Source organism: Stegodyphus dumicola, chromosome X1 (assembly GCF_044657685.1).
Source record: "Stegodyphus dumicola isolate Sdum_Otavi_A_Nest chromosome X1, ASM4465768v1".
Lineage (NCBI taxonomy): Eukaryota > Metazoa > Arthropoda > Arachnida > Araneae > Eresidae > Stegodyphus > Stegodyphus dumicola.
The window spans coordinates 33,346,336-33,362,524 of NC_140780.1; the positions used below are offsets into that span (position 1 = coordinate 33,346,336).

General features: G+C 33.4%; 1 protein-coding gene across 1 annotated transcript in view; it reads right to left on the bottom strand.

Annotated features, from left to right (window-relative positions):
• Window positions 1–6,356: 6,356 nt before the first annotated feature.
• LOC118194555 (glycine receptor subunit alpha-2-like) overlaps window positions 6,357–16,189 on the bottom strand; it is a 32,298-nt gene continuing 22,465 nt past the window's right edge. The window contains exons 7-8 of the mRNA XM_035365698.2: window positions 10,172–10,521; window positions 6,357–6,533 (exon numbers count right to left, since the gene is read on the bottom strand). Coding sequence (XP_035221589.2) covers window positions 6,357–6,533; window positions 10,172–10,521 — 527 coding nt within the window. The remainder of the gene's footprint in view (window positions 6,534–10,171; window positions 10,522–16,189) is intronic.

Below are 16,189 nucleotides of genomic sequence, written 5' to 3' on the forward strand. Positions count from 1 at the left end.
ACATAATTAATCGGAAAGGAAAACATCGTCAATCATTACTTCTTCATGGAAAGAAGACGAAAGAAAGGAACGTACTGTTTCTGATGCTTCTAAAGTTAAATAAGATTTGCAAAGTCTTTTAATACATCTGTAGAAACAATATATAAAACAAAAAACCAACCTTTAGAACTTAAAGAAGCTAAAAATTCTAACGTTCATAAGCTTTTGCGGAGGCATGTGGCTCACTATTTGTGAAACCTTGTATGAAAACTATTTAGCAGGAGATAAATGAAAATATATTGTGACCCTTATAAAGCTTGTGTTTACCTAAATAACTTCATCAAAAAGGTAAATTTATTACCTAAAGTGAAGAAAGAAATGTAGTAACCTGGTTCCGTCAATGCAAATAAAGTTCCAGTGAGGGGTTTACGACTGTCGCGGGATTCTCTTACAATAAGAAATTAAAAATAAGATGAGCGAAGAAAAAATAATAAAGTCAACTCAACGTGCTATCAAGACAAACTTTTACTTCCGATGTTTTCAGAATAAATTCCATTTCTTTATCCCAATGACTTTCAAAGAGGGAAATGTCATCAAGACAAAGCAAGAGGTCATACTTTGAGAAGTATACCTGCATTCCTTGAAAAAATGGAAGACTAATACAGGTGTTATATATATGTTACCGTGAAAGACCGAAACTGGAGAATGTCGACTTTTCCCGGAGAATGTCAACATTCATCAAATACGTCGGTGAAAGATCGAATATTTCTTTACATTCTTGTACATTCGGACCCTCACCGATGTATGTCGACAATCACAGATATGCTCTGGTGTAGGTCGAAAAGAGAGGAGTATATGTACACGCTGCCATTCCAAAAGGAAGTGTTCCACAAATAAATGCAGTTGTAAAAGCAAGGGCCTCTTGTGCAATTCAAAGTGTCATAATAGTTTAAGTTTTTGCAATAAATAAGATTTGAATCACATAATTTGGTAAGTTTATAACTTCTATTATTTTCCTTTCTCATTTTGAATGTACTGTGTGTTTTAAGTTCTTAAGTTCTTATTCTGAAACTCAAGTGCGTTTTTACGTGAATGAATTACGGAGAAGGAAATATAATATTCTTATATGTTCAATATTCACCATTAGTACATGGTGAATGTCGACATTCACCGGTGTAAGTCAGAAAGAGTATTTGGAAAATATTTCGGACATACACCGGTGAAAGTCGACATTCTCCAGATTTCGGTGTTTCACCGTAACATATATACCTTTTCAACGCATTCCTCCGAAGTCAGTTGAAGTTTAACCCGTGGATTAATGTGCCTTTGGTCTTTTGAAAAGACCTCTTTCTAACTGCACACCCACCACGATTGATGGATTGTGGGTTGATGGAAAGCAATACTTTGGAAATTTTACAAAAAGATCATCTATCTTAGAAATCACGATGCAGACTTATAGTTTGGGAATATCAGACTGAATATTTAAAGAAATACTCTTCACATTTTAAACCTTAATTAAACGTCTCCGAAATCGTTCTAAAAGTGTGTAAACGTCTTCTGTTGATAAATGAAATAAAAGAAAAGTAAAAATGAAATCATATTTAGGAAAGAATTCTGCTGGCAATAAGACATCTTTACTTTTTTTGCATATATTTAATATAAAGTTAATTAAAGTCGAAAGAGGTTAATAATTTATATCTCAGAGCTTAAATCCACTAGTTCGGATTTCGCGTAGTCCATAAAAGCCTTGAAATTTATTAGTTACTTTACATCTAAATGTTAGTAGCAAAGAAGGGTTAGAGATAAATATATATTTGTTGTAAAGCTAAACGCGATCAGCACGTATTCAGTGATTAAATTACTATGATGACATGTACCGTTCCGGCTAATATCATTATTTCCGTTTATTGAATTTAATACCGTGATTTGCATAAATTAGCACACTGACGTTATCTAGGGTAACTAACTGGGTCCTTTACGCCCTCACGTGTTTAAGTTATAATTTTTCTTGTCCCTATATAAACGGACAGCATGTGGATGAAATGGCCCACGGACCTTGTAAGGAAGCAATCGCTTTATAAGGGAGATCCATTATAAAGGTGCCTGAACCCTTACGCTGGTCATCCTCTCTTCGAAAAGTTAGAAACTTTCATAAGAGGGCTCCAGTTTAAATGTCCAGCATCCTTATGATGATCAGTTTCTAACTTGAGAAACAACTTTCATAAGGGTGCCGTCACCTCGCCGTTTCTTCCATGTCCTCATTTTTTATACAGGTTTTTTTATTATTATTTTTATTTCGTAAACCTACTTAGTTAAGTAATTAGCAATGCCGACGAAAATCCGATTTGTATAATGGCGCCCATAACTTTATGAAGGTTGCTTTTTTAAAAATTAGAACATGGATTTCGTATAGATACGGTGCCTTTATGCCGGATAACCCTTATGGAGGTTTTAAAGCGATGGATGATCCTCGTTAGGTGTCCTGTAAGAAACAGTCAAATCGAATGAGTGGGCCTTGCGGTCTACTCCTCTCAAAAAAGGAGACAGGAAGATTAATTTTACTTTAATATGGAAAAATATGGTGCTCATGTAAGAAATTTGGTTGTAACGGGAAAAACCAAGCATTTTATATATTATGCGAATAATGGAATATTTAGCTTTTACAAATATATTTCATACTATCCTTTCTTATTGTATTGCGAAATCCATGCGGTATTTGCGCATGGTACATAGCACTATAATATTACTATACATCCATGCTTTATTTTTATTGTTATACACAATGGCAAAGTTGAATAAAATAATTGTAGAACAATTTTGGTTATAAGTACGCTAAAACGTCTATTTTGTTAAATTTTCTATATTGTGTGTCCCATTTTATGAATGCTGTATATGCGCATGATTAAATTTAGCACTTTAATTATAAAAAGTGATTAAAGTAAGTACTTCATAGTTTCCAGCATTTTTCCTGGTTGCTATATAATTACATTTTAAAATATGCTCTTTCAAAAATCAGATATTCTTTAAAATTTGACTTTGAATAGCAATGTTAATATTAAAGAAATTCAACTTTAGTTCGGTATCGGTTTCAATCGAAAAGTCTCCACGTATTTAGAGTAACAGAGAAAACACTTTTTTTATCCAGAAGCAAATTATACTATCTATAATTTGTTTTCATAAAGCTCCTTTCGAAATTCATGGAAATAAGAATACTTCGGAAGTTAACTCGGAGAAAGTTTTCAGGTCTTACAAACCTGCCTGTTACTTAGAATGTGTGCGTCAAGGCAATTTATATAATTAGTAACTTTACTAAAAATATTATACATTTGTTTCAAAATGTTTACAAAAGAAGTTTTTATACATTTTCAATAGAAGAATTATAGTTGTTAGATTTTAGATAAAACTAAACTTTTCATTTGCTTTGAAATTATCGCTTTTCAAAGATACATAACAACATGCGGATGCATGCTTAATTTTATTTCTCAATTTTTTTAAAGATGTGACAGTTAACTAATTTTATTATTTAAATATATAGTTTTCCTCATGTTCATCATCATTAATATAATAGTTTCAGGAAAGAAATATAAGATAGTTTATGTATTTTAAATCTTTCAATATGGTGATATTTTTATTATTATTCCCCAATTTGCGTTTCTTTAAAATTTTAGAAATGATTTTTGCCAGTTCGTCTGAAAGCCACTTGTACAAGTTGCAAAGATTTTTAACATTCTCTCGAAAAGAAAAGTTTCAAATCAATGGTTGTAACTTTAAAAGTCTAAGAAACCATAATATGGATTTATGGAAAGAAGCCGAATAACAAATACTGAAATTTATAAACTGAAATCAAAGCTGAGTAACAAATATTGCATTTCACTTTATTGAAAAGTTCTTAGAAGCAAAACTTGTTACGTAAAATAAAAATTTCTAAACAAAGCAAGAGTAAAGCAAAGTAAAATTTTGTGAGTCACTTCAGCCTCTCAGGATCTGTACAAGGACGCACCATCGGTATATCAAAATTGAAGGAGCAAATCCAGTTAGGTTGGTCTATTTCTTAAAATGTTAACGCTTCCATTGTGGACCACTCTTGTTGTTTTGCAAATCTCCAGGACTTGAGACAGTAAAATTTAATCCATGTTTGTCGGATTGCTGGCAGGTTTTCTTTGCTATTTCTACAATATCATTCCTTCTGTTAAATCATTATATTGTGTTATATATTTAATATGCTCATATCTAAAATTGAATAAAATTGGAACATTTTAAGTTTATTAAGTTATTTCTTATGCTTACATGTCTCCTAGCAAACCCAGCTGTTGAACAAAAATGTAAACTCTAGCGCTTTAATTTTGTCAGATACTCTTAGTGACACAGAAATTTCGAAAAGGGGAGAATATTTCTGCAGAACAAGGAATCGAAAAGAAAACTGTTGGATATTCGAAAAAGGAAACTGTCTTTGGGTTGAAGTTTTAAAAAATGTGTACTGATAATGAAGCGGCTGCCTGAAAAAAAGTGTGCTGATAATGAAGCAGCTGCTTGAAAAACAAATTTAAGCTGAGGCTGCGTAGGAAAGGTTCACACAGTGTCATTCATGTGGTTGTAAGTGAGACCGACATTCAAACTGGAAAAACAGCTCGTGACTGATGGGTAGAAAAGAGAGTTTGGGTTTATACATTTATTAAACGGGAAAACATGTCAAACAAGAAGATTTGTGACGAGAGTCTTCAATGCATTCTGATGTTATTTAGTCTTCCAAGAAAAAAGGACAAATTTAAAAAAGGGTTGTAGTGAGTAGAATCAAGCTACAGTACAAAAGCGAATAGGTTTATAATGAATATCTTTCCAGTAAACACTTAAGGGTACAAGACAGAAAAAAAAGGTCTACCTGGAGGGAAACCAGAAACGTATGTCTGCTTTGTTGCGTAATAGTGCTGATGGAGGCTATATGTTTAGATCCATTGTTGTGGTTACTACTAAGAGGCTGAGATGAACAAAAATATAACAGATAGTCTGCAGGCTCATTCTCACGATTTTGGAAGTGCCTAATTTACAGCAGACTTCAACTGTGAATACATTCAACTGGTTCCCGAGCAAAACCAAAGCAAAAATTGCAATATATTAAGTCTAAAACTTAAAACTGCTCATTATCGATAAGAAATCTGTCATTTAGCTGGACAACTTCAACTCATTCTCATTCACAACCTGAGGAGTTCTGAAGGAAAGATGGTATGTTATTATTAACCAATGCATTTACCTTGTTAGTCGCCAGTGAATCAAGGTGCTTTGTGTGTACCTAAGCATCTTTACTGGTAAAAGTTTCTGAAACAACTTTCGGAAGCTCAGACGCCATCTACTAGTTTAGAGAATAAGGAACATTCCTTATTCTGTATATTAAACTTTGCAGTTTGAGATTGTGACTTTTAATCTAGCGGCTCATCTAAAATATATCAAACTATCAATTCCTGGATATGTGTCCTCTTGAATGAAGATATAGGTACTGAAATAGCTGCATGTGTCACACAATATGTTTTCAAAGCTTTGGATCAGCAAAGTTTGCCATGAAGTGTCATTAGGGAATGTTAAACTATGATTCGAAGAGAATGAAGATTCCCACGCTATTTTATATTATCAAATTTTAAAAGGAACGGTGATTATAACGTATTATATCAATAACGGTGAGTTCCGGTGAAGAAGTGAAGAAAACTATAGAGGAGATGCCAAGATTGAGTGAAATGACGAAACACTGAAACTGAGATCAAAGTAAATGTACGAATGCAACAGCATATTAAGAAACTATAAGGCATCGCCGCTATTTTAATGATGAAAGATATAAAATCTAAAGAAGATGGCCTTCAAAGTGATCTTGGCTTAAACAATTGAAATTATCTGCAGGTTACACATTTTGATTTCTAATGACCTTACCTTTTTGCTTGTAACAAACACGCAATGAAATTTATTTGACATAAATTGAGCATACATTTTGCAAAATATTAGGGTAAAACAGATAATGAAATTTTTCAATTTAATTTAATACGAAGTTTAGTTAGTCCGGACAATTATGATCCCCGGATAGTCCGCGTTAACGAGGTTTAACTCTGATTGAATTCTTCAACACAATATTAGTGAAAGCAATGAATAAAATTATAAGGTTTTGAAAAAGTGAAACAAAAATTATAGATTACCGTTCTATTCGTTAATTTAAAAAAAAAAAAAAAATGTTGGATTTATAATGTTTCATTTCCTACCGTAATAGAACGATACTAAATAGAATGAAAAATTTAAGCATTGTTTAAAAGAACATGTTAGTTTCAGCCAACTTTAACGAATAACTACCTCACTCTTTATTTATAGTTAAAAAATCATGAATTGTATATGAATGTAAACTACATGCTATATCGACCTCCATATGCTATGCAAAATATAATAAATGCAATAGGGAACAAGAACTTAGATCCCATATCGATTAAATGAGGAGAATCCTTAAATATCTGGCAATGATTTCCAATCCAGGCACTTATTTGAGATTTTCTTTCACTGCCGCCACAGCCCACTTCTTTGTTCTATGGGAAAATATGCATTGTAAGCAAAAATTTACTAAAACACTTTAAAGAAAAATTTACAGTGTCACAAATTTATTTTCTGATATCATTTATAAATAGTCAAATACTTACTTCAGAAGAGAATGACCATATTTTTCTTTAAACTTATAAGGTATTTCTCCCGACTTCTTAACGAGCCTTCGTGGTGTAGTGGTCTGCACCCTCAGCGCGTAATCGAGAGGTCCGCGGTTCGATTCCCGGCGAAGGCGTTGCTAATTTTGCATCTTGCCTGCTTCCAAAAATACCTAATGTCTCAAACTTTTGTATTTAATTTTGTTTAAATTTAAGTGTATTAAATGTTACTCAAAAAATAACTTCAGAATAATTAAAGCAAAGTAAAAATGCCTGTAGACAAAAGCTGGCTTCTGCATACTACTAACGTGATGAATGTGTAGTTAAATAACAAAGTGTAAAATCATTTGGCCTATGCTCCTCTTTTTAATTAAAAAAAAGGCCTTCTAATTTTGCGTTCACACAACTGTCTCTTAAATTCAATTTTTTTTATCATTACAAAAGCCTGCGGGAAAGTCAGACAGAAAAAAAATATGTAATAAGCCATAGTTTTTTATTCTTCTACTGTTAAAAATATGACTACTAGAAAACAAACGAGAAATTTGGAAGTATATTAACAACAAATGTGAACTCTTCTTTTTTGCCTCAAAGTATGAAGTCATTTTGATACGCTATAGTTGCACTTAAACATCAGTAACGCATTATACATCAAGAACATTTTAAACAAAATAGCTACAATAAAAACTATTACATATTTTAGCTAAAATCAACTTTTCATTTTACAAAGATCTAAATATAATCATTTAAGTTTTCAATGGACGTAATTATCTGTTTAATGAACTGATAATGAACTCTGTGTGTCTCTTCAAGGCTTAGAGCCTGCAGGCTTCAAGGCTCCACAAGAAGGCCTTGGAGGAATTCGTGTTTATTAAGGTTAAGTTTCTTCCTCATAATATCACCTCACTCTTGCAGTGGATGGATAAGTGTGCCATTTTGCGTTTTAGAAAGCTTTATACCAAAGAACTGTTTCAGTGATTCTTTGAGGTAACTAAAAGAACAAATCTTATCTCCGATAGTACTGAAAAAGTAATTTCCATATCGTGAACGCTTTATGATCAACGATAAAGCCTGGAACGGGGTTACCAAGAGAACCACCAATATTACTAGGAGGAAAATGTTGCCTAACTGTGTTATTGGACATGATGTTAAAGGATTTTCTCATAAGCAGAAGAAACCGCGAGTTGGCGATGAAAGTGCGTAGTTGGGGAAGACCGTGAAATCTTATGGGGACAACTATAAGGACGTGAAACCTATAAGGACAACTTTTAAGATCTGGTAAAATAACACTCATAAGAACTGAGCTATTGTTTGCCAGACAGCAACAGAAAATTGTGAAGGAAATCTAATGAGAGAGAGAAGAAAAAGACGGAGAAATCTTTCATTTTAAATTAAATTAGAGATGTGTGTAAAGTATACGAGAATGATGGAAGGTAAGAGAAAAGAATGCAAAATTGTATGGAAAAGCAGCACTCAAATAAGGCTGTGCCAATGCAAGCGATGAATCTAAACAATGCAATGGCAAATTTTTGCGATAAAAGGCAAAAGTAACTATCATTGGTTAGATTAGTTGTTAAAAGTCGCGTAAAAAAGGAAATGAGAGCCAACAGATAACAATGATTCTGGCAGTTACCTAGGATTCTTTTAACCCTTTCCGGCACGCTACCTTTAAAGTCGGAGTTTTGATGAAAAAAAGGTAGGCGGTCTAATTAGGCCTACAGGAGAACACAAGTAAAATTTTGTGAAGATAGCACTTACCGTTTTAATTCTGTGGGTGTGCCCAAAGTGGCACACTGATTGGATAGAGCTTCGAAAAGAGTGCTGAACGAGCATTGTTGTCAATGAACTGACCGATGAGATGCGGAGGAACAAAGAATACAGACTCTCAGTTATCCTAGATTATCGGTGAGCCAGGTCTGGGCACACCTAGGGTTCGCCGTTTGATTTTAGGCAAGATTTCAAGGTAAAAACTTAAAACTAATATAAAATAAGAAGATTAGCATACAGCCAAAAAATAACATAGAACTTTCTTTTCAAAAAATTCCTTTTATACCCTAAAAAAATATGGAAGATTTCTTTGAAAAATGAGGGTCTTAAATACTAAACATGGCTAACATATATGGACTGGTCTGTGTTGAGCTGCCATCTACTATAAATAAAGAAGGTTCAGAGTAACCTATAGTAACTTATAAATCCTTTTTCATTCAATTTTTCTGTGCGTAAGGAAATTTTTAGGTTTGTCCAGACCGGACACACTGTGCCGCAAAGGGTTAAAGGTAAAATATAGATTAATTTGTTTTATTTATCTTACATTTCGTACCTATGCATTTCACTGTCTATTTTTAATAATTTATATATGAATAGTTTTGGTTAGTTTTGATTCGAGAATAAACTGAATTTCCAATACTTCTCATGGGAAAATTGGCTTTGCGAGCTAGTTTCTGGAACGGATTAGGCTCGCAAATCGAGCTACCACTGTAAATTGATAATAAAAGTTGATATTGAGCTCTTTTGCGTATCATTATATTTTAGGCTGTTGTTGCTTCGAAATTATTTCTGATGCTTTTCTGATTTTAATGTCACAAAAACTACAAGAAACGTATGTTTAAGGAATGCATATGCATTTTAATACATTTGCGGCATATTTATAAATTCTAGGCCTCTGAGGCAGGGTAAATATGATAGTTTTAATCCTCAATCATTCAGTATGATAGTTTGATAGTTTTAATCCTCAATCATTCACGTATGATATCACGTATGATAGTTTTAATCCTCAATCATTCAGTCCTCTTCAAACATGTTTATCCCATGATAACTATTCTCTTTGAAAATGTGCCTATTTCTTCGTGAATTTTAATCAGTTATTTGAAAGACAATATTATAAATAAATTGGTTATATATGTTTTATAAAGGCATATAATAAATCTATGTTTGCTTGCACACATACTAATTATGCATTCCTAATGTGCGCGATTAATTTTCATTAGCGATAATTTTCTATACTTGCTTTAGCTCGAGCTTCATTTCATTCAAACTTACAGTCTCCAAAATCTATTGTCCTAAATCGCTGCTAAATCTGCTAAAATAAAAAAAAAAGATCTCTATAATTCCACAACTTAACCTTTACGCTGTTTGAATTTATTATATTTAATTCACGGCTCGTGCGGAATATAAAAATGTCTCAAAATTTTATCTCATTGTTTCATTTTATATTCAAATTTACATGCAGGATATGTAATTTCTTAATGTACTGTAAGATACAAAATAATAAAAAAGATTGCCATGTAAAAAAAAAAAAAAAAAACTTTTGAGGAAAAGTTATAAGATTCCCATATCAGATGTAGGAACGATAAAGTGATATATGATTATGTTATTTATTCTGTCGTAAGAAGGCAATTCAACTTACTTCAAAACACTTTTAGTGCATCAATATCAAAGTGATTCAACAGTGCGTAGATGAAATAAATTACGATAAGGATTATAATCAGCAAAAAGTAACAAAAAATACAAACTTCGTTTGCAACACCTACCGTCTGATGGTGAATTACGGGTTTTACTTCCATTTGTTTCCTCTTTACTAACGTAATGACAAGTGCGTACTCCAGAAGACTACAGAACACAAATGCAATGCAACAAGATAACCAAATATTTAAAGCTACAACGTAAGATACATTAGGCATATTTGATTGATATTGCTTAGTGATTATTGTCAGCAAAGAAGTCACACCAAGTGTTATCCGAGCTGGAACTGCTTCAGGAGGAATCCAGAATGTGAGCATCGACATAGATACTATAAGTACTGTAGGGATGTATATGTTGATGATGAAATAGCCACTCCTCCGGTTCAGCACGAATGACGCATTGATGCAACTGAATATTTCTAAAAGCAAATAATCGGTACATTATTGACCTAAAAATGTGCACAATAATTAAAAATGAATAATCTAAGGCACATTATATCTCATGTCTTACATTTTAATGGTGTCCGCCGATAACATCGCGGCAAATACATCGCGGACGAAAACAACGCAAGGCGAAAACGTCATGCTACAAAACATCGTGGGAGAAAACATCGCAACCCTAAAACATCGTGGTACAAAACATCGTCGTCGGAAATATCGTGGTAAAAAGTAAAGTATCTATAAATCATCGCATGACGATAAGATCATAAACATGCTTTTTCAGGCTTTAATAACTGTAAATGGAAATATGGTTCTCATAAGGATTTGTGAGCGCAAGATGTAAAGAAGGATAATTTTTACTTCCACAGTTTTTTATTGACTAATAAATTTTTGCTGAAAAAGTTAAATTATTACATTAATTAATTAAATGCAACTTATAGATTATACTTTTCATGAAAAATTACCAGTAAAAACTTTATAAAAATGATTTATTAATGGCCTTTGTTAGTGAACTATGTCGGTTTAAAATTCTATTGAGTGCTATAAGTTGCATTAATTTTCTATGCTTAAGTTTCCGTCTTATTTTCTCAGCAAAAATTTATTAGTGAATAAAAAATATTAAAGTAAAAATTATCCCTCTTTCCATCTTGCGCTCACAAATCATTATAGGAATATCCATTTACAGTTACTAAAGGCTGAAAAAAGCATGTCTGCGATGCTATCGTCATGCGATGATTTGTAGATACTTTATTTTTCACCACGATATTTTCGACGACGATGTTTTTAAATTGCGAAGTTTTTAAACTGCTTTATTTTCGACGACGATGTTTTGTACCACGATGTTTTAGGACTGCGATGTTTTCTCCTACGATGTTTTAAAGCACGACGTTTTCGCCTTGCGTTGTTTTCTCCGCGACGTTTTCGTCCGCGATGTTTTCGGCTGTAACCCATTTTAACTAGTTTTAGTGAACTGGTAATTCTACTTAAGAAAGTTGAGAACTTCGTGTTACAAAGTAACATGTAAAATTTCTTTTTATGTTTTTATGCAAATTTTAAAACACGTGTCTTGTAAATGATAATAAAATCTTCGCAAGTTAAATTTCATTACTACATTGTTTTCGACTTTTAACTTTTATTGTTGAAACAATGAAATGCTGAACGAGTGAAGTCCTTGGTAGTGATTTATTTTAATTAAATAACTATTCTATGCCGCTGTATTCTTAGTTGGCAGTGATTTTTAGTAATAAACAGCATCGCTTGACAGCATAAAAGTTTGATAATTATTTCTTGGATTTTACCTAAACTATGACGGTTTTAATGCTTAGCGGAACTTTTTCCGAACTGATTTGGGATATTATGTTGCATTACGCTGCCGAGGCATTCATCTTTCAAGCTCCGTGCCAAACAGCCAGCTTTAAAAGTACAGTCATTCGAAATTACGTAAAATCATTAATTTACCTTTTAAACTGTGACCGCATTACTAACAAACTGAAGGATTTATGTATTGTTCGAATGTGCTCGATTTGTGTTTCGGATTTTGACTGAACAGCAAAAACAAGACAAAAAAAATTTGTCGTGAAGATTTGCTGACTAGTGCGAGACAGGACAACTTATGTATGCATATCATAGAGGGACATAAGACATGGTGTCTAGAATACAAACAGAAACAAAAATACAAAATGCACAATGGAAAGGATTGTCTTCTCCCGTAAAAAAAAAAAAAAAAAAAGAGAGATTACGGATGTCCAACTCAAATATAAGGTGATGCTTATTGCATTTTTTTAATTACAAAGCACTTAATCTGCATGAATGTTGCGCTGAATATGAATTGATTAATCAGTATTTTTACAAACAGTAGCTGCAATTATTTGCAGTGGGTCTATATCACTTTTGCTGAAGCACAAAGCGTACAGTCTTCATCAGGTTAGGCACGAGCTAGTGTAGCATTGGTGATATTGCTGTTTATTTACCCCCGAGCGAAGACATCACTTCCCTGCTGGAAGAACTTAATTCTAATCTTCTAACTGGGGCATCACACCCTATCATAGTTGGGGAATTTTAATGCTATTATTCAACTCGGAGGAGCTGACTTGGAGAAAAGAAGAGGAACAGCGTACTAGATTTCTTGGAGAGTAACAATTTCATATTCATCAACAGTCAACTCACTATTACTAACTGAGGACTCACCGCCTACTTTTGAAACATCTAGAGATCGAGGGTGGCCAGATCTAACAATATCTACTCTCAACACGTGATGAATAGGGATTTGGTGTAAATGACATGCTGTCACTCAGTGATCACAAAATTATAACTTATAGGCTGGATACTCCAACAGACTATATAATAAAGAAAAGATTTAAGACGGCATTTGAAGGGCACTATGTTTTACGAAAACCCTTTAAACACACGTAGAGAAACTTCCCAAGGATTTTAACTACTGCCAGTAACAAATCCTTTGATAATCTCTACGACATACTAGTTACAAAAATAGTGAAGACCTGTCACAAGACATGTCAAACGACATTTGAACTATCGAATTCGTACACAGTAATTATCCTGGTCAAGCTATGGAATCGTTTGTATATTACTAGATTATTATTATTGTTGTTTTGTTCGTGTTTCGGCAGATAGTAGATTTCTGCTATAGAATGAATCTTTTATAGTTATGACGTTTATCTGGCTTAGTACATTTCTTTTCCTCTGAATTTATAACAGTTACATCGGGCTGTACTGCTTCATAATAAATGACGTAACTTTAGTTTTCTTTAGCCATTGGGGTCCGTTCCACCACTCAGCTTTTATTAGTTACCGCAACGTACATCCCATTATAGCTATATCTGCTGGACTCTGTGACCTTAAAACATACTATTAATTACTTGTGCTCTACAATTTTCTAATTTTATTCACTCTATTGGCAACGAATGTAGCCCAAGCATCGTCTAATTAAAAAAAATGGCTTTGCTGGAATCTCTTCTGCAAACGTTTAAATGTCCATTACGTATAAGTCTGCAGCTAGTCGAGGACTAATGAAGGAAGCTAATAATTCTAAGCGAGGTATTGTCGCTTTTATGCCAGCTAGTGTAGACTTAATTTGTACTAACTAATAATATACAGCTGCATAGTTTTCTGTTCTGAGAAATATGCTTGTTGCATAGCCACTAAGCTGGCATCGCAGAATCTCCATTTCTCTAGTTCATAAATTTGAGAGTCTTTCACTATTCTACGAGAAATTTCGATATCTTTTAATTCAAATATTTTCCTTTTCCATAATTCAAACTTCTCTGAAATTTTCTGGGGCACTCCTTGATACCAAGAAAGTGTCAGTTTGCAACATTCTGGCAACTGTAATTTAAGCAGCAGAGTTGAAAACCAAGAAAATCCAACCGGATCTAATATCGCTAGTCCTAGAGACAAAAATCGTCTTTCTTCTTTGCAATACGTTCGTTATTATCCTCGTTTTCTTGAACCTCGTTTTTTTTCCGTGATGGAACAGTCATTGACAATGTCGAATGTTTTCATTAAATGGGGTTTCTTTTGTTACAATTTTAAAGTCAACATCGATATAAATCTTGAGTTTTAATGGAATTCGCACTGATATACTGAAGATCTTCTTAAAATGTGCACCAACTTATTTTCGGTTTCCAAATCAGTCTTCTTGAACGTATTCTACACAATGGTCAGAGACACATCCCTCTACTCTTTATCGGCAAAAGAAAAGCATCCAGAATATTTATTTATGTGCCCTACTATGATTCAAAGGTTTGAATTAAAAGGAGATACGTACTCTCACTCATAGATTTCAAAGCTGTGAATCACATTTTCATCTGTAAGTTGGACGATTGAAATCGTGTTCGCGAACAAGAACACTAACTTGATGATGTTGAGGTTTCCAGTATGAGATTCTGATGGGTAACTCTCTTCTAGAAGTAAAAGTTTTCTTTCAATCATTCACGGCTTTTGGTACCTAAGATGATATGTTTAAAAAATGAAGATTGTCACCAGTGCTATATTGTTGAACTGATAACTCCTTGGGAATCGCTCCATGGTTTTGAAACATCTGAGATTTTCAAATTTTTTTAATAGTAGCAGTAGTCGCATTTCTGACTCCGTCACATTAAAACGTATCCAAAACTTACGTATGTTTTCTCTTTTTACTACAAACATACTTGCGTCCTTTAAACTTCAGTGTTCTATCCAGTTGGTTAATAAATTAGCCAATGAAAATATCATTGGAGTAATTACCAGAAGAAATCGTTGATTGCTTCAGACAAAAATTTCTCGGTTCATAAACATAGCTTTCTGGCCACTCTTCTCAAATGCAACGTTATGCTTCTTATCCCATCTGCCTAGCCACCCTTATGGACACAAAAGCTCGTAGTTCTTGTCTAGTAAGTTAACTAGTTGATCAATTTAATCTTCAGCACGGGTCATTGAGGAAGACCCCTAAAAATCTTTGAAAGGTAAGCCATTGAAAGATAGTTTGATTCGTCTTCTTGATTAGATAACTCTTGCTTTTACAACACGTTTATTTGTACTTAAAAAATGCGGGATTTTACCTAATTTTTTAAGACAATACTCATAGCTGATTTACTTTAGTTCTAACACAAGTCTGCATGCGAAAGATCTCTTTCACTATCGTGAAAAATGTTCACCTTGTCTTTGAAACAAAACATTTTGATATCTTTCGTATGTCAGTAATTAGAACTAAATTAATGAACTAGTACTGACAAATCAGCGACTCCTTTCGCTTGCAGAGTAATTACGTATTCTGCAGGTGATCAGTTCCTCCTAAGTCGGCAAATTTCAGGTTTAACCTCAGTTTTTCTAACTTTCGGTTTATGTTTTGTTACTTAAATGTGCTAAACATAGCTACTTCATTTCCAGGAAAAATCAATACTCCTCTTTCTCTGAATGAAGATTGCATTAGAGGATTTGAGTCTATTTAGTAGCTTCTTTTAACTCTTTCGCACTAACCGATCTCCAAAAACCTAGTTTTCAAAAATCCTTAAAGCACATTTGTATTTCAGCACTATTCTAAAGAAACTTCCTTTCTTCCTCTAGAAAGTAAACTGCCAGAACGCTGACAAGTAGTCTGCTAAACCGATGTAATTACTTCTCAAGATCTTTGTAATTCACTTCCAGTGTTTACTTTACTCCCTTGAGCAGAGCTGCATCTCGGGTGGTGTTAACACTTGCCAGATACGTGGCAGAATGACAGCATAGCCAAAGAACGTAATTAGCTCTAAGATAAGGGTGATGCACTGGAAGCACTGTCGGCAAACATAAAAGAAAGAAGACAATCAAAGAACAGAAGTACTTAGACAAAAATAACAGTCTGAGTGACAGTTCATTCATGAATTCCAGAAATTAATGAGACGTGAGATAACATGTAGCATGTAATGAGCTGTAGCGGCGGGAAGCACAACACTGAAAGTCTACTAGAAGTTAGCATGAAGAGGGGCTTTTCTGCTTAAAAAACTTAAATCCGAAAAAACATCAGTGCATTTAATAAATGCAGAGTAAACTACAATATTGTTCTCAACAATTATGTAACAGTATTGTTCTCAAAATACAGTATTGTTGGTTCGGTATTTTATAAGAAAGTTTCTTTTGAAATAAATTATAGTTTATGCACTTTTTCAGTTA